The sequence below is a fragment of the Neolamprologus multifasciatus genome, chromosome 8 (genome assembly GCF_963576455.1).
Source record: "Neolamprologus multifasciatus chromosome 8, fNeoMul1.2, whole genome shotgun sequence".
In the NCBI taxonomy this organism is placed as follows: Eukaryota; Metazoa; Chordata; class Actinopteri; order Cichliformes; family Cichlidae; genus Neolamprologus; species Neolamprologus multifasciatus.
The window spans coordinates 23,766,621-23,791,435 of record NC_140446.1 but is presented as its reverse complement, the minus strand read 5'-3'; the positions used below and the strand labels follow the sequence as shown (position 1 = coordinate 23,791,435).

The 24,815-nt window shown below is 42.2% G+C and overlaps 1 protein-coding gene and 1 pseudogene across 1 annotated transcript; one reads left to right on the top strand and one right to left on the bottom strand.

The window, feature by feature from the left end:
* Positions 1–6,263: 6,263 nt before the first annotated feature.
* Positions 6,264–10,390, bottom strand: LOC146513150 (solute carrier family 2, facilitated glucose transporter member 11 pseudogene; annotated as a pseudogene).
* On the top strand, positions 10,329–17,648 carry LOC146513149 (RNA-binding protein with serine-rich domain 1-like). Its single transcript, XM_085170684.1, has 7 exons — positions 10,329–10,436; positions 12,281–12,427; positions 12,586–12,768; positions 12,982–13,084; positions 16,601–16,754; positions 16,841–16,982; positions 17,146–17,648. Coding segments are annotated over exons 1-7 (831 nt in total). The 5' UTR covers positions 10,329–10,434; the 3' UTR covers positions 17,246–17,648.
* The last annotated feature ends 7,167 nt before the right edge of the window (positions 17,649–24,815 follow it).

The window sequence follows — 24,815 nt, the reverse complement described above, 5'->3', positions numbered from 1 at the left end:
GTTGCACATTTTATTAGGCAGCAGCCAAAATCCCAAAATTGAGGCTTTGAGTGTAATGACCTCATGGTAGCTATGCCCATGCTTTCCATAAGATTCAAGTCTATCCATAATTACCCCGACAGGCAATCAGACCAACAGAAGCACAAAGCCATGGCTGCTAATCTTTTCACAAACATAATTAGCCCAACATGTTATCTTGGTGGGTAAAGTATTTAATATGATTTAAAGCTATGCTCACTTGCTTTCTTTAAACTGTGAGGAAAGAACTTGATCAACTTGTTTCTTGAAAACAGGCCTGGTATACATACTCAAAACAACACTGGTATGCATTTGGAGTTGTAATTATTAACTTAAATGTCAACATTGCATATCCGTAGCAAAAGTCTTGTTGATTTTTTTGGTTGATGATCTGTAAGTGAAGGTGGATAATGCATTGAGAGGGAACTAAAAGGGCCATAAAACATATCATAAAACCAAAATAATGGGCAACTGCAGAGCCTGCTGAGAACTCAGTGGATTGATTGCTACAAATGACTAAATCTCACCTTTTTGATCTCGGTCTATCCAGTATCAAACTAGTAACACGCCCTTAGAAACAATCGAAATGTAATAAACTAAAGCATATCCATTACATATAAGGTGCAAAAAGGCTTTATGATAAAAGGCTGACAGTCTAACACCACTTTATTGGGTGTTTAATAACACTGCTTCCTCTGTGTTCGCCTTTCCCAATGTAATAATGACACAATCTCTTGGTGCTATCTGCTCACACTGGAGGTAGAAGCCAGCTGGCATGAAAGACAACAGGGATAATGACGTGGTTCCCATCGTGAGCCGCTGTCTGCTTCCTAATAATATCATGAGCCTGTGTTGTTGCGACGTACGCACACAGAGGCTACAACTCTTACACAGCTGTTTTCCTTTGAATTATTCTTGTCCATCGTACACGTGTGTAGGTGGATACACTCTGTAGGTGGGGGGTAGCATTGCTTTTTGTTTCAGAAATCTTATCACTGCCCAATTTCCTACTGTCTCAGGTGCCTGGCAACCAGTGTTGGGACTAACGCGTTATTAAGTAACGCGTTACAGTAACTACGTTATTATTGTGGTAACGAGCACGGTAACTAGTTATTATGCCAAAATCAGGAACGCGTTAGTCGTTACTGGGATTTAGATAGGGTCGTTACTCGTTACTTCGTGTGGTGGCTATCGCGGAGCTTCCACAGATTCTGTAACATTAGCAAGTGGTGGAGGCAGCAGGTGGATGAGAGAAAGGGGACGCAGAAGGAAAAGAGACCCGAGGCGGCCGCCGGTCCAAGTGTGAACTGAACTTCAGGTAAGAAGTTATGGCCTGCAGTCTATCTGGGTCAGATATAAACCAAGTTTAGGTGGAGTTTATTTTCGTTATTCTGACTTTTTTCGTACTGCGTACTAGCTAGCATGACGGAGTTTCTATACAGCTGGGTGGGTGCTATGAAGTTAATGATGTTGAACTTTATTTTGTTCATAAGTTATTAGAGTTGCCAACCGTCCCGTCTGGTATGCAGAGAAAATATTACGCGTTTCTTATTGAGGTGAAAACGAACAGTTTGTCCCGTAATTCAGCTACAATGAAAAAGGCACAAAGCTGGAGTTATTCTGTGTCTTTGCTGCACAGCTGCCTCTTCTTCTTTCATTCTCCCCCTCCCTCTCCCGTTTCTACTTCAATCATTAAACTGATCAATGATCAGCTGATCGCCTCTCTTGTTCGTTTATCGCCCACTTTGCGCCAGAAAGAAGAAACCAGCCGATGTCGCGTTAAACAACAGCGGCACGTTTAAGCTTGATCAGCTGTTGTTAGAATTTATTTAATATTAATTTCTAGTATCAGCTGATGTTTGCTGAAGCCACAGCTGCAAAAAAGCTGCTGGTCATGATGTCAGTTTGTTTATCTGGTGAGAGGGAAACATGAAGATGAAACCAGGAGACGTCCTTACTGAATCATCAGAGCTCAACAGGTGATGGAGAAACAGGTTTACCTTTTAGGTGACATAAATGAGTTGAAGGGAAGTTATGAACTGTTTCTGAGAGACAGATAACCCCAGGATCCTTTTTTATGTAGCTGACAGCTGGTAACTGTGCAGGTGAATTAGCAAAGTTTTGCCAGGGGGGGCCAGGTAGGGCATTAACAGGGAGAGGTGGGCACAAAGAAATACTTTTCTTTCTTATTCTCATTTAAAATGTCTCGCTTTTAAAAAATAATTATCTGAATCTTACAACAAACGATTGATAGATTGATACATATATACCATCAAAACAGTGTACATCACTGTCACAACAGCGTTTGTTTTCATTCAAAGGCTTTATGATTTTTCCTATAATGGTGGGCCAGTCTCTAGTCAAAATGCCCGGGCCAATTTTTTGTCCCAGTCCAGCCCTGTATGCAGCCCATCTTCAGTCTGGTGTTACCTACATCTTCCTATTCAGAAGGCAGAATTTCAGAGTTCTGAGTACAATCGAAAGCACCACGACTGCAGTTTTTGTGTTGGATGTAAAAGGCGCACATGACGCTGGGCTAGAATCATGGCAGCGGTCAATGACGGTCCAGGTGTGGGATTTCTCTCGTGGAAATATGCACATTATCTTTTCCTTTCTATTGGTAGGTGGCACAGTGCACTTGTGGCAAGTAAACAAGCTAGAAGACTGGCAAAGTTATGGAAGCAACACATTAACAAGAGAATTCTGAGTAAAACCAAAGTTACTTTCCCTAGTAACTAGTTACTTTGAAAGTAACGAGTAACTTGAAGTAACTGAGTTACTTTTGATAGAAGTAACTAGTAATGTAACTAAGTTACTATTTTAAAGTAACTTACCCAACACTGCTGGCAACATCTTCTAATGTCTTCATAGTAACAAACAGGAAGTCCATTTAAAGGTAAGGCTGTTAACTCCCCCACTGTTTAAGCACTCTACTTCTGGTTGCCAAAGGAAACGTGCACTCTCCAGATGAGGAGGAAGATGCAAACAAATGGAGCGAGCTGAAAGACACTCTAGCCCTCATTGTTGTTCACATTTGTGCTTCACTAAACCCGCTCAAACCAAAGACGCCACTGGGTAGAGATCAAAGCAAAGACAGGTGTACTCTGAATACATGAAAGTTATGTTCATTCTGTTCCTGGTCCATTTATAAACTTCAGATCAAGCTGCCTGTCGCGTGTGACATGTCGAGATTATGGAAAAACCATTCATCCACTTAAAAAATGGACTTGGCTAATGTCATACTGCTTACAAGCTGCTTTCTACAGTTGAGAGGTTTTCCAAGTCAGTAAAGCTTTTCAGTGAAGAATGTATTAAATGTAGAAAATGTTGAGATGTGTAGGCTCATTTTAAATTTGTTGCCAAGAACAGAGTCATGTTTGCCTCTGTGGTGCGTGACCTTGTCTTTCATCGACACTTTGTGAGCTGATGTGACAAACTGCTTGGATTACTTTTGAGAATGAGTTTGTGTGTTTAGGAGTTCAGGACATCCAAAGGAGTTCAGGACATCCTTTGTCATGTTTTCACTGCGTGACAGGTCTAGACTGCAGGCAAGGAAGTTTAGCACCTGCAGTCTTTTACAGGTGAACTATGTATAATGATATTTGTCCTCAATTATTGTCCCAGTCCTGAAGAAGCCTGCTGCTGAAACTTTTAGAGATTTCAGAGATGTTGCTCTCACTCCCATTGTTACCAAGTGCCTTGAGAAAATAATATTCAGCCTTGTTAAAAGGTAGCCTCCCTCTTACCTTTGACCCTGACAAATTTGCTCACAGGTCAAAAAGGTTTCAATGATTACAGCTCTGCTTTCAGTACGATCATCCCAGATATACCAAACAGTAATTTCCTTACGAATTGTCCTCAGGATGTCAGGGTGGGCCTTAACCTCTCCTCCACCTTCTCACTCAGCAGTGGCGTCCCACAGGGCTATGTGCTGAGCCCATTGCTTGCTCACACTACACACATGACGTGCATACGTATGTCCTCCCCAGTGTTGGGGAGTAACAGAATACATGTACCGCCGTTACGTATTTAAAATACAAAATATGAGTAACTGTATTCCGTTACAGTTACCGTTTAAAAAGGTGGTATTTAGAATACAGTTACTTTGTTGAAATAAATGGATTACACGGCGGTACTTTCCTGTTTCATATTGTGGCGGGTCAGGACTGTTTGGGTTTTGTTTGACAGCTACGTTCTGTTGTTCCAGGCGGCAGCGTTACGGTTGCCATGGTTACAGGGTGACGCTCTCTCTCTGCGTGTTTCCTGGGTGAGAGAGGCCTTTTTGTTGTTGTTGTGCTAAGCTAATAGGCAGAATGCTACCAGTATAGCTCTAAAGAATGTAGCATCATAGGCAGTGTAGTCCGTGCTGCAGTGAGAATGGACTGCCATACACATTATGTGTCTGTGAGCGAGGGAGGGAGAAAAAGGAAAAGTACGAGCTGTCATCGAGCAAAAACGGGAGCTGGAAGCATGTAAATATAATAATAACCACTGCAGCCAAGAAGAGTGCCTGACGAGCCCAGTTGTAAGTAAGCTATTAAGACTCGACTGTACACCGTGTTCGTGTTTTCCTCCAAAAACAATAAGTTACTTTGGAGCAGCCTTTCAACGCCTCTCTCTGTCTCACGCAAGCAAAGTTGACCCAGACAACAAAGTAAAGCTAGTTTTCGGCTACGAGCCCGACACAGAACCCACCGTATTAGCCAGAGGTCCCTTTACTACGGTTCGGAGCCGCGGACCTTCAGTAACAGTAATAAATCACAGCAATAGTACATTCACGTAGTTGTAAGCAGCATGATAATATATTAAGTAATCCAAAGTATTCAGAATACGTTACTCTCATTGAGTAACGTAACGGAATACGTTACAGAATACATTTTGGGGCATGTATTCTGTAATCTGTAATGGAATACATTTTAAAAGTAACCTTCCCAACACTGGTCCTCCCACACTTCCAGTTCCATAATAAAGATGGCAGATGACACAATGTTTGGCCTCATCTTAGGCAGTACATACCACGACAAGGTCCCAAAACTGGCCCACTGATTAAAGACAAAGAAAACAAAAGAAGCAATCCTGGACTGCAGGACCTGACCACTCTCCCATTTTCAATAATGGAGACTGTGTAGAAATAGTCCACAGCTTTAAATTTCTGGGTTGCCACGTATCTGATAAACCACTGCTACTATACAAAAGTCACATGAACATCTGTGACTCCTAAAAAAAGAACAACCCGTGTGTGAAGTTGGCGATTATTTTCCACCACTGTGTGACAGAGTGCATTTTTTCACTGTCTCTCAGTGTAGTATTCAGGCTGTTCAGCAGCTGATTAAAAATGCCCTACAGAGGGTCATAAAGTCAGCGCAAAGGATCATCGGCTGCCCTCTTCCTTCACTCGGGGACATTGCTGACATCTGCTTCCTCTCCAGAGAACATCATAATGTCTATTTCTCACCCCAGTCATCATCTTTTCGACCTTTTGCCCCCAAGGAAGCGGTATAGGTCAATTATTAACGTACAGAAACAGATCCAGACCCTTGATAAACACTCAGCGTTCTTTACAGCTTAACACCATTATGTGTGCAATATTGTGTCAGTCGGTGCAGCACTTGACCTTGGACTTGCACTCACAGCATCTTATCTCACCCTGCCTTGGTCTGTTTTCTTTATGTTGTGTTGTTTAGGACTGGTGTATGTACTGAAATTTCAATCTATCACTGTATATAGTGACAATAACAACATCTTATTTTATACAGTCAGCTGCCACTGTAGTACGGGGTTAGCGACTTTTGCTTTCAGGACTGACTAAATTCTTCATTACACCAACACAGCCAGCCTGAACTGCTGATGCAAGACAGGATGGGTCTATGCTTTCATGTTGTTTATGCCAAATTCTGACCCTACCTGTACCTATGTTAGAGCACAAATCAGGACTCATCAGTGCACACTTCCAACAGACACATTCCCAATCCTCTTTTGTCAAGTTTTTATTTATTTGTTTATTAACCTTTATTTATTTCATTGTGATTTAACTCTCATTTCCAAGAGAAACCTGGCCAGGACCTCACACAGGGCCTCTCTTGGTGAGCCAGTGTGAATGTAGCCTCACTTTTCATTCTGTTAGCTCACAGATGGGCTACAGCCCCCGATGTGGTCTTCTGCTGCTGTAGCGCATCTGCTTAAAAGCTTGACATGCTGTGCATTCAGAGATGCTTACATACCTTATTTGAAACGAGTGGTTTGAGTTACTGTCGCCTTCCTATCAGCTCAAACCGATCCAGCCATTCTGTTTAAATCTATTATTTTAAAAACAAAAACTCATTTCCAGCATGTAAATGTAAGCAAACCATTTCCTGCCTTTATCTTTAACATAATGCTACTCATCTTTGCACCTAACTGCAACAAAATGTAACATCTTTTGGATCGTCCCTTCACCAGAAACTCAGCCAAATCATAACTGGAAAAATGGCAGACGCAGTAAATGTCAGTCATTCTGTCTCCTGGTAAGTATTACGAGTGCCTTAGCAATTTGCTCTATAGTATGTGAAGCCGCTGAGGTTCTTCTAGCCTGAGGCCTGAAATCATTAGCCATCTCCCAAAGCACAGCAGCGCGTTTACAGATGAACTGCTTCTGATGAGTGCGCTGGAGAGCGCTTCTGTACTTGTCCAGTCCTTCTTTAAGGACTAATCTCTCAGTGCTGGCTGGGTTTGCTGGCAGAAAAACTCTTATGTTTTGCTTTTATATCTGAACTCTCTACCTCTTTAACACAAAGTCACTTTTAGCTGTGTAGTTTGCTTCACTGGAAAAGGCTGATTCTGTAGGCTGAACTGAACGCCACGGAGAGAAGAAATACCCATTAGCTGTCGGGGTTATAAAAACATTCTTCCTTGCACTCACAAATGCTACTTGACACTGGATGCACTTAAATCGATGTTGACTTTTTCTGTCAGCTGGATGGTGTAATAAAGACAAATGAAAATGCACACCTTACCCCACTGGAGAGTGAGATGTTCTCACACAGCTCTTGTTTCCATAAATAAACAGTGTTATGCCATCCACTTTAATAAGAGTGGGCAGAAGTACTTGAATTAAAGTGCGCAGGAGTGAAGGGAGCCACAGCTAGGTGATTAAACACAATTTAAACAGCAAGCAGAATAAATCTCACTAACCAAATCACAAACATGACGAGAATGCGGGTCACCACTTTTTTTCCTTTATTTTGTTGTACACACAGTTGTATTTTGATTTAAATATAAATAGTAATAATATTTTTAGGCAAAGAAAAGTGTGACAGTGTCATTCAGTAAGTGTGCAGCACATGCTACACGTTACAACAGTGCAAGAACAGACCTGACGTCTGCATTTAGGATTCATTCCAGCACACGATCAAGCATCGCAGGGTGATTAAAGAACATACAGACGCTGCGACAGATGGTTCGCAGAAGGCTCAGAAGGGCTGCGTTGAGTTTAAAAGCTGGTGAATTTAAAAGTGTTAACCTTGACTGTGTGATTCATTTTCATGACGCGCTGCCTTGTTTGTCACTGCACAAACTGTGGCAGACACAATGGCTACATCTACTGGCCATTCTGCAGAGCTACACTCATGTAGTTGAAGCCCTGGTGCACACAGAAGTCTGGAGGGGACTAACTAATATAGTTAAATTCTAGATGCAGTCCAGTTGCTGCATAAACATAAACATAAATGAGAGAAAGAGAGAGAAAAAAAAAAAAAAACAGAATTACACACAGTCTGCGTTCCCAGAAAGGTCATCAAATAGGAAAACAAACATGCATGGTTCACTGAGCTGGATAGATAAAAAAATAAATAAATAAATAACAGCATCAGATTGCACAGTAAACACAAACTGTTATCTAGCAGCTCACAAGTGTTGAACTAGAGAAGTTAATCCCTAGAGCACATGCTGTTCAAATGATTGCCCAAACTACTGCAAACACATGCCAGTTTTTGGCAGGAGCTTGAGATTTCTGCATAAATATGAGAGAGGACGACTTCTTTGGCATAGGGACCCTACAAAAGGGTTCAGCACAATCACTCTCAATGACGATCTAAAAGACATTTTAGAAGCTTTATATAGGTTTGCAATAAATAAACACAAAATGTGTGTTGGGTAGGATTAAAGGCCTAGACCAAATTGTAAATTAAGAACAGATTTGAACAGTCAATATTAAGGGGATCACATCTCATAAATAACACACAGGATTTAATCTGCACAGAAGTCAATTAAAACCTGAAGATAAGCTCAAAAGGCACGGCTTGTTATAATCCCACAGGTCAAATTTCATTCAGCAGCTTTATGGTCAAGGTCAGGATCATGCGTTGAGGAAGTAAATGAGCAGATTTTACCCAACTGGTAACGATCATTCAGGGGATCATGCTCTGTCATTAAGTCTGGTACTTCATTCATTTTCCCTTGGTTCTTCTTATCAAACGCTGCTGTAATCTGAGCCAGCGTCTTGCCCTTTGTCTCTGGCAAGGTGAGCCCCAGAAACACAGCAGATACCAAACAAACACAGAGGAAAGGGAGAAAGCAGAGGTTTCCCAGGCCGTTGACGATGAAAGGTAACAGCATTCCCATTAGGAGCAGGCTAATCCACATTAGAGAGCCGGCGATCATGTAGGCCGCTGGACGAGCTGTCTGATCAAAGATCTCAGCTGGTAAGATCCCCGTCACTCCGGCTGGGCCCAGGCCAAAGCTGAGGATGTAAGCGAAAACGCACACCATGCTGAGGTAAGCCATCCCTGTCACTTTGCGGCTCTGGAGTGAAAGAGCTACAGTAAAAACTATAGACCAACAAGACATGAGACTGTAACCCCCGATGAGAAGGTACCGGCGACCCACGCGTTCAATCAGGAGGTTACTCAGAATGGAAGCTGTTAGCTCAGATGCCCCCGTCCCAATGGTGACGTACTGAATTTTCTCTGGTGGGATCCCTGCTTCCTGAAAGATGTAGGAAGCATAGAAGTAGATGGAGTCGTTTCCACAGAGCATCATGGCGCTGCTGGCGGCCATGACTGTTTTGAGTTGTGATCGTAAATTACGATCCTTAAACAGGGCCCAGGGCGTCTTAGCAGAAGATGTAGCTCCAGAATTTATGGCTGCAGACATTTGCTGCTCCTGAAGCAACTCTTCCATCTCCAAAACGGGAGCCTCCCCGCCACGGAGTCTTCCAAGAGCCTGGAGACATGCTTCCCTGTCTCCCTTGTCGATGAGTAGGTACCTGGGGCTTTCGGGGAACCAGGGAAGGGTAAGGAGCTGGAACAGTGCTGGCAAAGCATTACTAGCCAGTAAGTAGGGCCAAAGAGGCTCACTACCCAAAAGCTCAGTAAGTCCCACAACCTGACCCAAAAAGATCCCGAATGCAGTAAAGACAGCAGAGGAAAACGCCACAGCACCTCTGAGGTGTTTGGGGGCACTCTCTCCAAAATACATGGGCTGGACATTCATGCTGACACCTGAGTTCATCCCCACCAGAACGCGAGCAATGATGATCATCTCAAATGATTTTGCCACCCGGCATGTTAGCACCAACACAGCAGCAGCAAACATGAAGGAATTGTTCAAAAGCAGAGACTTTTTCCTCCCAAAGCGAACTGACATAGGGCCTGCCAGCAGGGCCCCAAGGAGGCCACCAAGAGAAAAGGCTGATACTATCAGGGTCCACACCAGGGTCACCTTAGGGATATCCAAGCCTGTACCCCAGCGTTCCATGTAGGTGTCATTAATAAACTTTTGGATGTAGCTGGTAGGAGCGTTGATGATGGAGATGTTGTAGCCGTACTGAAAGGTTCCTCCAATGGCAGCACAGAGCACAGTCAGTCCAAGAGTAAATCCATTGCCTGAAGGTTTCCTGGTTTCTTCTGGTACATTATCTGCAGACTTCATCTCAAAGCAGGCTCTTTAAGTGGAAGAGCAAACTTGTCCCCTTCCGTTAGTTGTTCAATCAGTCCAAACCTTTTATGTAGCTTAGAGAGACGTTTTTCACTCATATGAGACTACGGCTGATCTCTAATGCGGTTCAGATGAAAGGCAGCGTGATTCGTCAGTTAGAGCCGGGGTTATATAAATGTGTGCTTTTTCCCTGAGTCTAACCTTTCAGGCAACGTCCTTCCCGCAAGAGTTCTGCTGCAGTGATCCTTCCCCGGTCAAATTTAGAGTTAACGTTTAAACGTTAACTCAAATTACAGAAAGTATTTCAAAGAGTAATAAAAAGAAGTGAAACCAGCTATGGGAAACAAGTATTATTCCGAAAAATAAATCCTGCTAGTCTAAATTTAGAGAATTAATTTCACAAAGTTAACGGATGTTTCTGCATGTGTGAGGCGCGTACAGAGTGCTGATTGGTTCAAACTGCTTACGTCATTTTTCTGCGCTTACTACTGTCGCGAGGAAAAAATGTAAGTGAACGCTGTCGTTTTAATTCGTTTCTCTTTTATATTTGGCTTATAAATCGCAAGTTACGACATGAAAGTGTTAACGCGAAAGTTACTGCTTTTAGCTTTACATGAAATTGTTAATAAGCAAACACGATATACAGCCATATTATTATTATTTATATATTTAACCAACGGTAAGCTAGCTAACTTTTGAGCTAGCTTGATTTTGTTTTGCATTTTCTATGAGTAGATATACTGTGGCCACTCAGCATTTGTCCTCATTCTTAAAAATGCATATGTGGCGATTACAGAAATGTGTTGCAGAACTGCTCAAAGAGCAACTGAACGATGGTTCGCGAGTCTCCTACAGAATAATAACAACAAAAGGAAGTTAATTTTCTCCCCCTAACACAGAACTATTGGTAGCATCTATTTGACAAATCGACTAAATTAATTTGTAGCTCATGTCAAAAGCGCAAAGAATTATGCTTCCATAAACAAGCGGTCATTCTTACCTCAGTGTTGGAAAAAGTGACGATGCAGATGCCTTTGCACAGCGACGGAAAGACGTTACTTAAGCATCCCTGTAGTTACGTCAGCGAAATATTATTTAACTGAGAATATGAGAATAAAGATCCTTTTCCCTCATATACCTCAGAGTGTTAGTTACCTTTAACAACTGGGATGTGATCAATAGCAGGCAAGGAGTTAAAAATGGAGAAATGACGAACGTATTCAACATAGTCTGACTAAATCAAATTCTCATTCTCCAGTGATCATAAAAGGTAAGCCAAAAGTTTTGGAATTTTAATTTAATAATTAAAACTATGATAAAGGGGAAAATAAATAAAAAAAGTACCAGTAATATAGGTAATTAACATTTAGGTTCAAAAAGCTAGAAAGGGACAATATAATTCAGTAAAAATGTAAGATTATTTACAGCCACTTGTAACCGTACTGCCAAAATACTGTAAATTTCAACGGTGGCTATGAAGATAATGTATTTGTGTAAAAACACAGAAAGATGAAGAAAATTTGCAGGTCCAAAATATAATATATATAATATATTTCAGTGCAGCATATTTTGAAGCCACCTAACAGTTCTACCAGTGTTTGTTTAAAGTCAAAAACTGCCTGTCCAATAAAACAAAGAAAAAAGTACAATTAAACAGTATTTGTTGGAAAACGTTTATTATTAATTTTCACTATGACATAATCTTATCATTTCAAGTAAAATAAGGTTTGCCTTCAAAAAATAATAAAAAGCTGTAGTTTGAGTTTCCCTTTTCTTCTTTTCTTGAGTTACATCTCACATATAGACCAGCTCAGCTTCAAGCCTCTTTTACTCCATTTTTGTTTTCCTTACTTTTATACTTTCCAAGTCTGCTTGGGTCCCACTGATGTAAATTTTTGGAAAGGTGCAGATGTTAACCTCATGTTATCATATGACACGAATGACAATAAAGCTCCTTGAATCCTTGAGATTTTAAATAATCTTACCAAAATTATAAGAAAAGTTGTGCAGACTAAAATAGAAATGTTCCTTCAAAATCTAGTCCGTAAAGGCCTGTAATGTAGTAGGGATGGAGCACCTTAAGGTGGTGTCAGAGAGGTGGATGTTGTCCAAGATGAGGACAATGCTGGACAATACAGCCCATCCACTCTATGACAGGAGCACGTTCACTTAGAGACTGAGTTACCCAAATGCACCGCTTAATAACACAGGAAATCATTCCTGCCTGTCAGTTTGCATGGTTTGATGTTACTGTATGCAAATGATAATCTATTTTTGCACAGTGCAAAGGTGTTGGGGATGTCTGGCACCCTAAATCTTAGATCTTTTTGGTTGTTTTCTCCTTTAACAGGGCACCTTCTCCAACAAAAAGGAAGGATGATGACAAGAGCAAACAGCGCAGCAAGGACAAGTCAGGAGCCACTAAAGAGGGAGCTGACAAAGGCCGGGGCCGAGACAAGAACCGCACCCGACGCAGCGCTTCTAGCAGGAGCAGCAGGTCAGATCACTAACCACCTGTTCCCCTCTGGTTTGAATGATAGTTAGCTGATTTTATTTAATGCTTTGGGACCAAACCCTTCTATTGCTCCCCTTAGCAGATCATCCATTAAAAAAAAAAACCAAATAAATAAAAAATTATCATAATGTTCTCTTTAGGTCGAGCTCCAGCTCCAGCAGCAGCAGCTCAGGTTCCAGCTCTGGCTCCTCCAGCGGCTCAAGCTCCTCTGCCTCCAGCCACTCTGGCTCCTCCAGCTCCCGCTCTTCTTCCTCCTCATCTTCATCATCCTCACCCAGCCCCAGCCGCCAACGCCACAACAACAGACGACGCTCGCGCTCAAAGTATGGAAGCGTTTACTAGGAAACACTCAAAAAACTAAATGTAGTAAGAGATTAGCAAGAGGTTGTACATTGCCTGTTCAGTGAGTAATCCTCCGTGAGTCTTGGTTCTGGTGATGTTTTCATAAAAAGAACTTAAATGTACTTGAAGAGTTTTCATATTAGACGCTGTCATTAATAGCTCACATGTTAAATTAAAGTCAGATGTGATTGTAGGTCTAAATCGCCAAAGAAGGAAGGCAGGGATCGACGACGCAGGAGTCCCACACCAAAACCGACCAAGGTCTTCCTGGGTCGGCTGACCAGAAACGTCATCAAGGTACATTCTTAAGTAGAAGTGCTTAAAAAGATGTTTTTGTTTGTTTGTTTGTTTTTATTGTTATCACATTGTCTCTTTTGCAATGTCACAGAATGTTTTTTGTTTTGCTTTTTTTTTTTGTCATCCATAACTTAAAATTTCAAGTTGATAAGCCGTTAGCTCCACCAATCAGGAACCCCTGTGAACATATTTCACTGTTACCCGGAAACAGAAGGTGGAGGCATCAACTACCAATGCTATAAATGGAGGTCACGAATGAGCAAACTGCTTTCAAAATGGTTTTAAAATGATGACATCCTTGTGTTACTAGTGGAAACATGCTGTTATTATTAGCATTAACAGGAATTTTTCCATGTTTACTATACATATCCCTGATTTTGAGTGCACCTGTGCCTGCACCATTTGTTTCTGGGTAACTAGGGAATGATGTCATTCACGGAGCTTTCTGATTGGCAGAGCTAATTTGAAATTTCAAATAAACTAAAAATGTAGTTATGGATGTTTTTTTTTTCTTTATCCCCCCAGTGGTGGAAACAATCTTCCATACTTTTGTATTTAAGTCTTAAAAGCAGAGAATCTTTGTGTGATGTATACAAGCAGTGTGCAAATGGATAACCATGAAGCCAGATTTTCTTTCACACATGATTTCTGTTGATACGTACGATAGATCCTGAGGGACTGCAGCCAACAGAATAACAAGTAATAAACATACTGCTTAGTCACAGCTTTAAACTGTGAGCAGAGTTTATTTCCACTGGTCTTAAAAAGTTTTGTGTTTGCTCAAAAAACTGTTTCTTTACAGTTTGTTTTGAAACTTTTTATTGATTCAAATGAAGAAGAGGATCGTAGGGATGGTGGAGAGTGCTCACAGGGGACTGATTAAGCCTTTGTTTTGGAGTTTGAGTCAGCAGCATTAAAATCTCTGGTAAACACTGTTAGCTACAAGCACAGTGGCCACATTTCATTTTTGTGAAAACTTAAGATATTTGATAATTTGTAGTTGATTGTAAAGCAAATCTTTGTAGTTGCTTAAAAAACAAACAAATGTAGGCTGTAATGAAATGCTTTGCATTTCTATTATTACCTTAATAATTTTACCAGTACGCTCACGAAACAAGCATGGAGTTACTGATTACACTGAATGCGGCTGCAAAGAACTGATAAGGTGTTAACTGCAAGAAGGTATTTCTTACTCTAATAAGTATTAGCAGCCTTTCATTCCCTCAAATCCTGTTTGTTTTCTGTCTCAGTACAGAAACTTGTTCAGTCTTTTCTGGATAATTCTGTGTGTTCCAGAATTTTTAGTACACTCTGGGAGACTGGGAGAGGATTAATGCTGCAGATGATTCAGAGTGTGTAGTTGTCCGCTACACTGTTAATTGCAGAACAGTGGAGCTGCATCTGTGGACCTCTGGAGGAGAGAAAAGGGGTGGAGGGGTGGCGTGGGGGGTTCTTGATGATTTAATTCATTGGTTTCCCGCTTGATAAATAATAATCATTAAAATATATATTCAGGCTTTCATTCTAATATATATAGTAATTTCCTAAATGGCATTCTATAATATGTCATATGTAATGTGTGTTTGTGTGTGTGTGTGTGTGTTGATGATGCTTAGACTGCCCAGTTACACAGAAATGACCCCCAGAATGAACCCAGCCGTCATCCAAATTCAGGTTCAGATTTCTTCACTGTCATTCAGTCAATACATCACAGATGCACTGCTGAACAAAATTAGGATCACAGAAAAACAAACAAAAATCGGAGGTCCGGTCATAGCTGTCACAGAGCCGTACTGTTCTGCACGCCAGTCTGTGATAGCTTTTGCTCAAAGGTAGAAGAGAGACCAGTCTGTGGCAGGGGTGACTGCTGTCCTTGGTGATCCTTTTTGCTCTTGACAGGTGGCGTTGTTGGGCCAGGCTCCCAACAGGTGGCAGTGAGACCCCATTAATCTCAACTGCCATCGCCACGCTCCCCAGTGGCTTTCTGTTTGAGGCACTGCTGCTCTCATGCCACAGAGTGTTGGTACTGCGTGTTGGTACACTCTGTGTGGTGGCTCTGTAGGAAGTGGTGAGGACAGATGGGTTAAGATGAGCCTTTTTTTAACCTCTGTAGGAAGTGCAGGAGATTTTTTTGAAAACATATGAGATGTGCAGGGGTCACATGAACCCCCATGAATATTATATGAAGCACAGTTTCACCTCCTTGTGGTCCTTGTTATTATTTTCCTTGTTAAGACTTTGATGAGATGTTGAATTTACAAAGTAGTTTTCTGAGATCATGCAGTGTTGTGGCTGTGAGGTGATCCTGGAGTCTGTAATAAATTTGATACCCTGTTCCAGTCTAGTTGTATCTCTATGGTCCTGAAATTGGTTCTATAATTTGGGTTTTTGTGACTAAGGACCTTTTTTTCCACTCTGATTTTTTTATAGAGGTTGGCTCTTGTAATTCTGAGGGCTGCTTAATCTCCAGAATTAAAAGCAGAGTTTCTGTCATCAGGTTCTCACTCACCCTGCTATTGATGCTTTTTTTTTTCATGCAACCTCAGCCACAACTGGTCATGACAGATGGCTGTCCCTCCTTGATCCTGGATCTGAGTTCTGAGGTTTCCTCCTGTTAAATGTTTTTTTTCTTCCTATTGTCACCAAGTGCTTGCTTATAGGGTTTGATTGTTGATGATTTTCTCTGTATTACTGTAGGGTCTTTACCTTACAGTATAAACCACATCCAGGTGCCGGTTGTTGTGATTTTGTGGCATATGAATAAAATTGAATTGAAATTTTAGATCTAGCCACATAGAGCCTTAGCATGCTCCTCAGTGTCTGTGTCCTGGGCTGTGATGACAGCCCCTCGAAACACTGATCAGTCTGTGCAAATCCTGCAGTGCTGCTCCGTAGTTCTGATGACCAGAGGTCTGCTGGAATTTACAAGACAGAGACGTGGTCTGATGAGTTGATGGTAGGGGCGGAGGGTTGAATGCTTTGAATGCTGCTGTTATGTTTGAATAAACACAAGTAGTCAAGTATGATGGACCCTCTAGCTACAAAATCCACGTTGGAAAAAGTGGCGGAGAACTTTATTCATAACCATTTGTTGGTTGTTTTGTATCAGGTTACTGTCAGCTTTGTGTCTGTGTAACCGTGGATGTAAAGAACAGTGATAGAAATTACTGAGAGTTTGCTGTTTGTGTCCATGCACAATCTGTTGTTGATGTGGATACCTACTCCACCACCACAAGGAATGCTGCTTCTGTGTGACGTTTTCCCTGCTGAGCCTCATCTGTGCAGTCGTCGGGCTCCTCAGACTTTAAATGAGCAAAGATTTCAAGTTCAAGCAGAATGATGAATGAAGTCTGTAATCAGCAACTGACAACCGGGAAACCACAAATGGATCAAAAATCAAAAGAGGGCTCAAAAATCAGTTCTACCAGGAAGAACAAATTATTTTTGGTTTAGAAGCTGAAAGTTACTCACAATAAAAACAGCAGGTATCTCAAAGGGTCTCTGTGTCTTTTAAAGGAGCACATCCAGGAGATTTTCTCCACATATGGCAAGATCAAGATGATTGAAATGCCCATGAACCGCATGCACCCTCACCTGTCCAAGGGGTACGCCTATGTGGAGTACGAGACCTCCGAAGAGGCAGAGAAGGCTCTGAAGCACATGGACGGAGGTAGGAAGGACTGAAGAGATTGTTTCAGAGCCACGTTCTGAGTCATGAGCTTAAAGGGGATCAACTCTCACGCTGATGTCTTTCAGGTCAGATCGATGGTCAGGAAATCACTGTCACAGCTGTGCTGACTCCCACGGTGCGCCCCCCTCCTCGCAGGCTTTCCCCTCCCCGGAGGATGCCTCCTCCGCCCCCGATGTGGCGCCGGACTCCACCTCGTATGAGGAGAAGGTAATGAGCAAATGATGGGCACCCACAGTGGAGAGGAAACACTCTAATGCTGATTTTACCACAACTGAAAACTCTAAATTCTAACACACTCTGTTTTAACTCTGTGTTTCTGATCATTTACTTTTGACCTCTTCTGTTATTTATGTTCTTTCTCTTTTTCTAGATCTCGGTCTCCACGTCGACGGTCTCCAGTGCGGCGCAGGTCTCGATCGCCTGGCCGCCGCCGCCATCGGTCGCGATCAAGTTCCAACTCCTCACGCTAGCGATCGTGAAGCCTTTCCTCTCCCTCGCCTCCTCTGAATTTATTCTTTTGTTTTGTCCTTTTGATCAGAGCAACAAAAAATGTGAAAGAAAAATGTTTTTGTGTTGTTTCCTTGTTAAGTGGCGAACACAGGAGCACCAAAGTCTTTACCATTTTACCCAGTAAAGACGTTCAGGCGGTGTTTTATGATAATAAGACGTAAGAATTGTGTTGAACTTTAAATGGTTCATTTTTATTACATTGAAACCTTTTCATTATTTTCTAATATTTTTGTTGTGTTCATGTATTTGAAAACAATAGAAACACAAAACTGTAAAAGAGCCTAAAAGGCAAATCTTCATGTGTCCCCAGTAAGAAAAAAGGCTGTGAGATTAAAATAAAAGAACCTCTTGTATGTTTATGAACCACAGTGGGATTAATATGAAAATTGCAATGCAACCATTTCCTAGTTTTCACATCATTATTTGACCTCCGTCCTTCAGATTAACAGTTTCCTTCTACTGCCTGTCCCTAATTTCTGTTGTCAGTTATAGTGTTGGGTAGTTGCTCAGTCATATGGCAATGAATAGCCATTATTGCCATTGCATTTACAAGTGCTATTAAAGCTTAGATAATCAGACTAATCTTTATGTCTATCATATGACCCATCCACAATATTACCGTCTTGTAATTCTGCCACGACCTTAGAATGAATGACTCCGTGATCGTTACTAGATGGGCTGCTGTTGTTGGCTCTACCCTGAATGCAATAATAAAACTAGTACTTTTTTTTTCTTAAGCTCTATTAGATCAATGAAGACACGACAGGAAAGACATTCTGCAAAGGGCCGCAGGCTGGACTCAAACCTGGGCTTGCCACTCTCAGCCATATGACATGAGGTCACCCGTTCAACATGCTGAGCTAAACCAGCACAAATAAAATCAGTACATAATTATAGTTCCAAATGAGTTGAAGACATAATTCAGACATGACAAAGACCTGTGGGCTTCCTGTTCTTGTCTGAATTCTTTTTAGTGGTGTAGTGACGGGTCAGACTGTTCTTATATAATAACTAAATGTTAATTTGAGTCTTCAAGGTGAACTCAATGATTTATTGCTTGAAAAATGAGAAAGAGGCTTACAACTGATAAACTATAAGTCTTATGAGTGAGGTGAGTATTAGCATATAGAGAGTATCATATAAAGCTTATATATAAAGATTTAAAATATGTCACATTTGACCTCTGACCTCTCCTTCAATAGATGGATCTGAAGGTCAAAGTACTAATAATCCTATATATAGTTATTCAAAGCTGTTTCTTTCTGCCATTGTTTCCATTGACAAGAGAAAACTATCTAGGGAGTAATATAAGGGGATTCTAAATATCACGTCATAATTTAGTTTAAAACCACTTCCTTCTATCATCATCATCACTCCCTGAATCCAGAGACTCTTTAGCATCAATATCAGTCATCCAGGTGCTTGGAAGATGACGTAGCAGCTGTGTCAGAAGGACGGACAAATGTCTCACTAACAGTCACAGTAGTGGATGTTTTACTGTCACAACCAGAGCCAAAGACCACAGCTGAATTCCTAAAATATTCACGTGAAATCACGCTGGATGCAAACACAACAAACACATCCACACTGCAAAACCTTTCTAACCCTCGGATTAAGAAAATCCAGATATAATAAATGACTCTGACATTAAGAACTCGTGCATTTATTCTGCCACTCTGGCATAAAGGGCTATAATGGACACTGGACTGAATATTAAAAATGCCATATCATGCAATAGCCCTGTAGCGAGTAGGTCACTGCTTATGATCATACTGTAAATCTTTAATTGAGGCTGTCAGAAGCTGGGATGGGACTGACTCACTGTAACAGCAGGTGGTTTTTTTCACCTCGCTTTGTAATGTTGCATCATATTTTATGACATTGTTAATGTAGCTTGTGAGTAAATATTCACTCAGAATGCTTTTTTGCAACCAGAGGAGCCACCACCAGCAGCAGGTGGCTCCTCTGGTTACATCTCCTATACTTAAACAAATGACTGAGGTTGTGGCTCCAACATCATCAGATCAGATGAATAATAATCATCAATCAAATCTAGCTTTTTTAACATGCTACTGACAAGACTGCATCATTGTGTTTCAAGGAAACCAAGCAACTTATAGTGACATGGAGACCTCTTTTATAAAGGAAACATACTGGCCAAACTATTGCACAACCACATTGAAGTACAGCTGTGTCCCTCTTTCTTCAAAAAGGTCTAATTTATACCACTATACCACATTGTGTTCCATTATATTCAGCATGTTGTTTTTTTCCTTACTAAAATAAAGATGTTTCCCTGTTAACCGATGCAGAAAAGGTGCCAGCTCTTCCAATACTCAGTAAGACGTTCACCCATGCTTTCACCGGTAAAAGTATTAATATACATTAATACATGAGATTAGTTCTTTTTTAAAGCGTGGCATGTTTTTATGCTCTGCTATCACAGCCACAGCATGTCACACTCACTTCAGAGATCAACTAACAATTTCAGTAAATATGAAATCTTTTTCTATGATTCCTATGCCATTAATCTAGAGGCTTACAACAAGCTGTTTTGTAACCCAGTTTGTAGCTGCTCCTATAAAAATGGTCCAGAAAGGCGACATCTTTACACTAAGAAAGGCAAGTTTGTGTGAATCAACTCAAAGGAAAAAAAAGTGGTAGCAATCAGCCTTTGTTATGAAAGTAGCCATAATTAAGCAGTTTTTGATCTAACGTGCATATGGAGACACGAACGGTCTTTAGGCGTAGCTACGGATGGTTGTCTTTCTGTGTCAGCCCTGAGATCAGGGTAGCCTCCTCTATGACAGTCGGATAAGCAGCTAAGAAAATGGATGGCCTTCTTTGAAACTGTTTGTGCAAAAGTAAGACATTCACCCATGCTTTCACCGGTAAATAAATTCATGCCCTGTGATAAATGGTCTGCTCCACACATTTTTACATGAGATTATACGCGTATGATCTGGTGTCAAATATTTGTATTATTTAAAATTTGGGAGTGGGACTTGCATTTTTTTAAGCACAGGTGTGCAGCTCATATGAGACTGTACCTTTCAGATCCTCTTGTCTGGCTCAGTACAAACCTCCCTCTGCACTCAGAAATCTGCTGCTGTAACATGATTCAGCAGAAGGCATCAGTATAGTCAGGGAGCTTTCTCAGAGGGAAAAAGACAAAGGGATATCTGGGCCTGGGATGTATGTCATATATTTTATTATGCTGCTGATCCTTGCTGGACATAGTAAGTCTGTTTCACAACCCTTTGTAGATAACTGTGAATAGGACAGTAACTTGTGGTAAGTCACCCGTGAAATTGTTTAGACGTTTGTAGACGGGATGAAATGAAATCAAATAATAACACACACAAAAAGCACTTTTGTTCACATGGCGGTTTCATTCTATGATCATATCTACCCTTTTATAGACTGCTGTAAAATTTACATGATTTTAGCAATGCATTCTGGGAGCTTGAGGCCGTTTTTACCAGTAAATCAAATACACACCTTATTCTGTAAACTTCGAATTCAAACATACACTGTGGGATTATTTTAATTTAATTTAACTTTAATATTTTTTTGTTTGTTTGTTTAGGTGCTTAAAATTTGGCATTTCTGAAAGTAATGTGAAACATATGTTGCCACTAGTCGTCTACTACTATGGTAAGGTTAGCTTAATTGATGCTAGTTAGCTTAATTAACGCTAACTTGATTATTTCCAATGCCCTCATTAGTGAATGTTGAGGAGCTTTTGGCATTGGCATACATAAGGTAAGCTTTAGGTATGGATTTAGCATTTTATCCATGAAAATTGTCCGTGCTATCCTGTAATTACTGATCTTTATTCCAGTGTTATGAACATATGTCAGCACTAAGTTTGGGTCCATAGCTTCTGCCTAATTCACCGCTTCCTGCTCTCGATTCCCTATCTACGTGCTCACCTGCAGCCTTCTTTATTGCTTCTCAGGATCTGCTTTCATGTCACCCGTCTAATCCTCAAACTCCCCTGTTTCCTGTTAACAAGGTACTAGTTAGGTACTGGTGCTGCTACCTGCCTCTTCATAGACACTTATCCTAAATACCAAGATGTCTTTTTGTGAAAAGAACTCAAAAATAAAACGTATTATGATGAGGTAAACAACAGCATTCCGAGGGAGGCGGGGGACATCGAGTCCGAATGGACCATGTTCAGCGCCTCCATTGCCGAAGCTGCTGCATTGAGCTGCGGCCGCAAGGTGGTTGGTGCCTGCCGTGGTGGTAATCCCCGAACCAAATGGTGGACACCAGAGGTGAAGGGAGCCACCAGGCTGAAGAAGGAGTCCTATCGGGCTTGGTTAGCCTGTGGGACTCCGGAGGCAGCCGACAGGTATCGACAGGCCAAGCGGAATGCGGCTCGGGCAGTGGCTGAAGCAAAAACTCGGGTGTGGGAGGAGTTCGGAGAGGCCATGGAAAAAGACTTTCGGACTGCCTCGAAGAGGTTCTGGCAAACCGTCAGGCGTCTCAGGAGGGGAAAGCGGTGCTCTACCTGCACTGTGTATAGTGCTGGCGGAGCGCTGCTGACGTCGACTGAGAAAATTGTCAGGCGGTGAAAGGAATACTTCGAGGACCTCCTTAATCCCACTGACGCGTCTTCCAAGGAGGAAGCAGAGTCTGGGGATGAGGGGAATGACCCGCCAATTTCTGGGGGCGAGGTCACTGAGGCAGTTAAACAACTCCTTGGTGGCAGAGCCCCTGGTGTTGATGAGGTCCGCCCCGAGTTCCTGAAGGCTCTGGACGTTGTAGGGCTGTCCTGGCTGACACGCCTCTGCAATGTTGCGTGGAGATCAGGGGCAGTACCCGTGGATTGGCAGACCGGGGTGGTGGTCCCCATCTTTAAGAAGGGGGACCGGAGGGTGTGTTCCAACTATAGGGGGATCACACTCCTCAGCCTCCCCGGGAAAGTCTATGCCAGGGTGCTGGAAAGGAGAGTTCGTCCGCTAGTCGAACCTCTGATGCAGGAGGAACAATGCGGTTTTCGTCCTGGTCGCGGAACACTGGACCAGCTCTTCATCCTCTCGAGGATACTTGAGGGTGCATGGGAGTTTGCCCAACCAGTCTACATGTGTTTTGTGGACTTGGAGAAGGCATTCGACCGTGTCCCTCGGGGTGTCCTGTGGGAGGTGTTGCGGGAGTATGGGGTGTCTGGCCCATTGCTACGGGCCATTCGATCCCTATACAACCGTTGCAAGAGCTTGGTTCGCATTGCCGGCAATAAGTCGGACTCGTTCCCGGTGGGTGATGGGCTCCGCCAGGGCTGCCCTTTGTCACCGGTTCTGTTCATAATTTTTATGGACAGGATTTCTAGGCGCAGCCAAGTGGCGGAGGGCTTTCGCTTTGGTGGCCTCAGGATCTCATCTCTGATCTTTGCGGATGATGTGGTTCTGTTGGCTTCATCGGGTGAGGGCCTCCAGCTCGCACTGGAGCGGTTCGCAGCCGAGTGTGAAGCAGCGGGAATGAGGATCAGCACCTCCAAATCTGAGGCCATGGTTCTCAGCCGGAAAAGGGTGGAGTGCCCACTCCGGGTCGGGGATGAGGTCCTGCCCCAAGTGGAGGAGTTCAAGTATCTCGGGGTCCTGTTCGCGAGTGATGGGAGAAGGGAGCCGGAGATCGACAGACGGATTGGGGCTGCAGCTGCAGTAATGCAGACGCTGCACCGGTCCGTCGTGGTGAAGAGGGAGCTGAGTGTAAAAGCGAAGCTCTCAATTTACCGGTCGATCTACGTCCCTACCCTCACCTATGGCCACGAGCTGTGGGTAGTGACCGAAAGGACGAGATCGCGGATACAAGCGGCGGAAATGAGCTTCCTCCGAAGGGTGGCTGGCATCTCCCTTAGAGATAGGGTGAGAAGTTCGGCCATCCGGGAGGGGCTCAGAGTAGAGCCGCTGCTGCTCCACATCGAAAAGGAGCCAGTTGAGGTGGTTTGGGCATCTGGTAAGGATGCCCCCTGGGCGCCTCCTGGGTGAGGTGTTCCAGGCATGTCCCACCGGGAGGAGGCCCCGGGGCAGACCCAGGACACGCTGGAGAGATTATATCTCTCGGCTGGCCTGGGAACGCCTTGGTGTTCCCCCGGATGAGCTGGAGGAGGTGGCTGGGGAGAGGGAGGTCTGGGCCTCTTTGCTTAGGCTGCTGCCCCCGCGACCCGGCCCCGGATAAAGCGGATGAAGATGGATGGATGGATGGATGATGAGGTAAACAAAAGTATATAGTTCATTATATGTACACTTGTTTACTGCCTTATCATGTGGTAGAGTTTACAGGCTGAAATGTTAGACTTTTAAAGCAAGTAGTCACATGTATTCAAGCATATTGGTTTCAGAATCTGTGCAATTCTTTTGAACCTATTTTAATGGAAACATGTCAAATAACAGCAAAAATCTGACTTGTGTAATATGTTAAAAGTGTGTGTAAAAATAATATGTTGGCTTTAGATCATATATTTGTAATCTCCCTGTGAGTTTAAGACAAGCATGGCCAATAGTGATGGGATTTCCGGCTCTTTTTAGAGATCCGGCTCTTTCGGTTCACTAAAAAGAGCCGGCTCTTTCGGCTCCGAACCGGCTCTTCAGGTTGTTTTGTTGCTTTAATTATTTAATCATTAACAATAATATAAAATTATGCAGAAAAGGAATTACTAATGTAAAAAAAAGTGGTTTTATTTATATATGTTTATATATGGCCCCTAGAGACAAAGCACGTACAAACTCTAAAGCATATACAAACTGCAAAACACATTTCTAGTGTTAACTGAACTTCCAAAACAGAGCTACCCAGATCACTTAAATTACACAATTGAAAGCATGTGCGTATTGTTTGTGTATTTATAGACAAGCACTCATATTTATTCAAATAATTTAAAAAAAAAATTCATTTACCTGTTACTACCACACACCAAATCCGGTTGTTGATACTTCCTGGCTTGTGTAGCCACTAGGAAACAAAAGCTCAACACTGCGCCCTAGCATCCTGGAGCACTTCTGTTGTCTTTTGTACGTGATTCTGAGTTTGTACGTGCTTCTGAGTTTTTACGTGTTTTGGAGTTTGTACGTGCTTCTGAGTTTTTACGCGTTTTGGAGTTTTTACGTGTTTTGGAGTTTGTACATGTTTTGGAGTTTGTACTCCTTTGTCTCTAAGGGCCACCATAAATATACTTTATTTATTCACTCCACATAAAATGTAATAAATAAATCATATAATACAAAGAACAACTATTTACATTTTAAACTTTTAACTATTTAAATTTTCAGCTTTTTCCTTTTAAACAAATTTAACGTGAAACAACACAAAACACTGCAAACCACAACACAATTAAATATAAATTAAAATATTAAAACAAAAAGAAGATGCACATTCTCTGTCATATGGGCCTGCATGATTTCTGAATCCTTTATCATCTGCAACTGAAAATAGCGGATGATTACTATACCTTTCTAATGTGACGTTGTTGTCCCTCGCTCTCTTTCTCTCTGGCTCTGTTCCTGTGCTACTGCGAGTGTAACT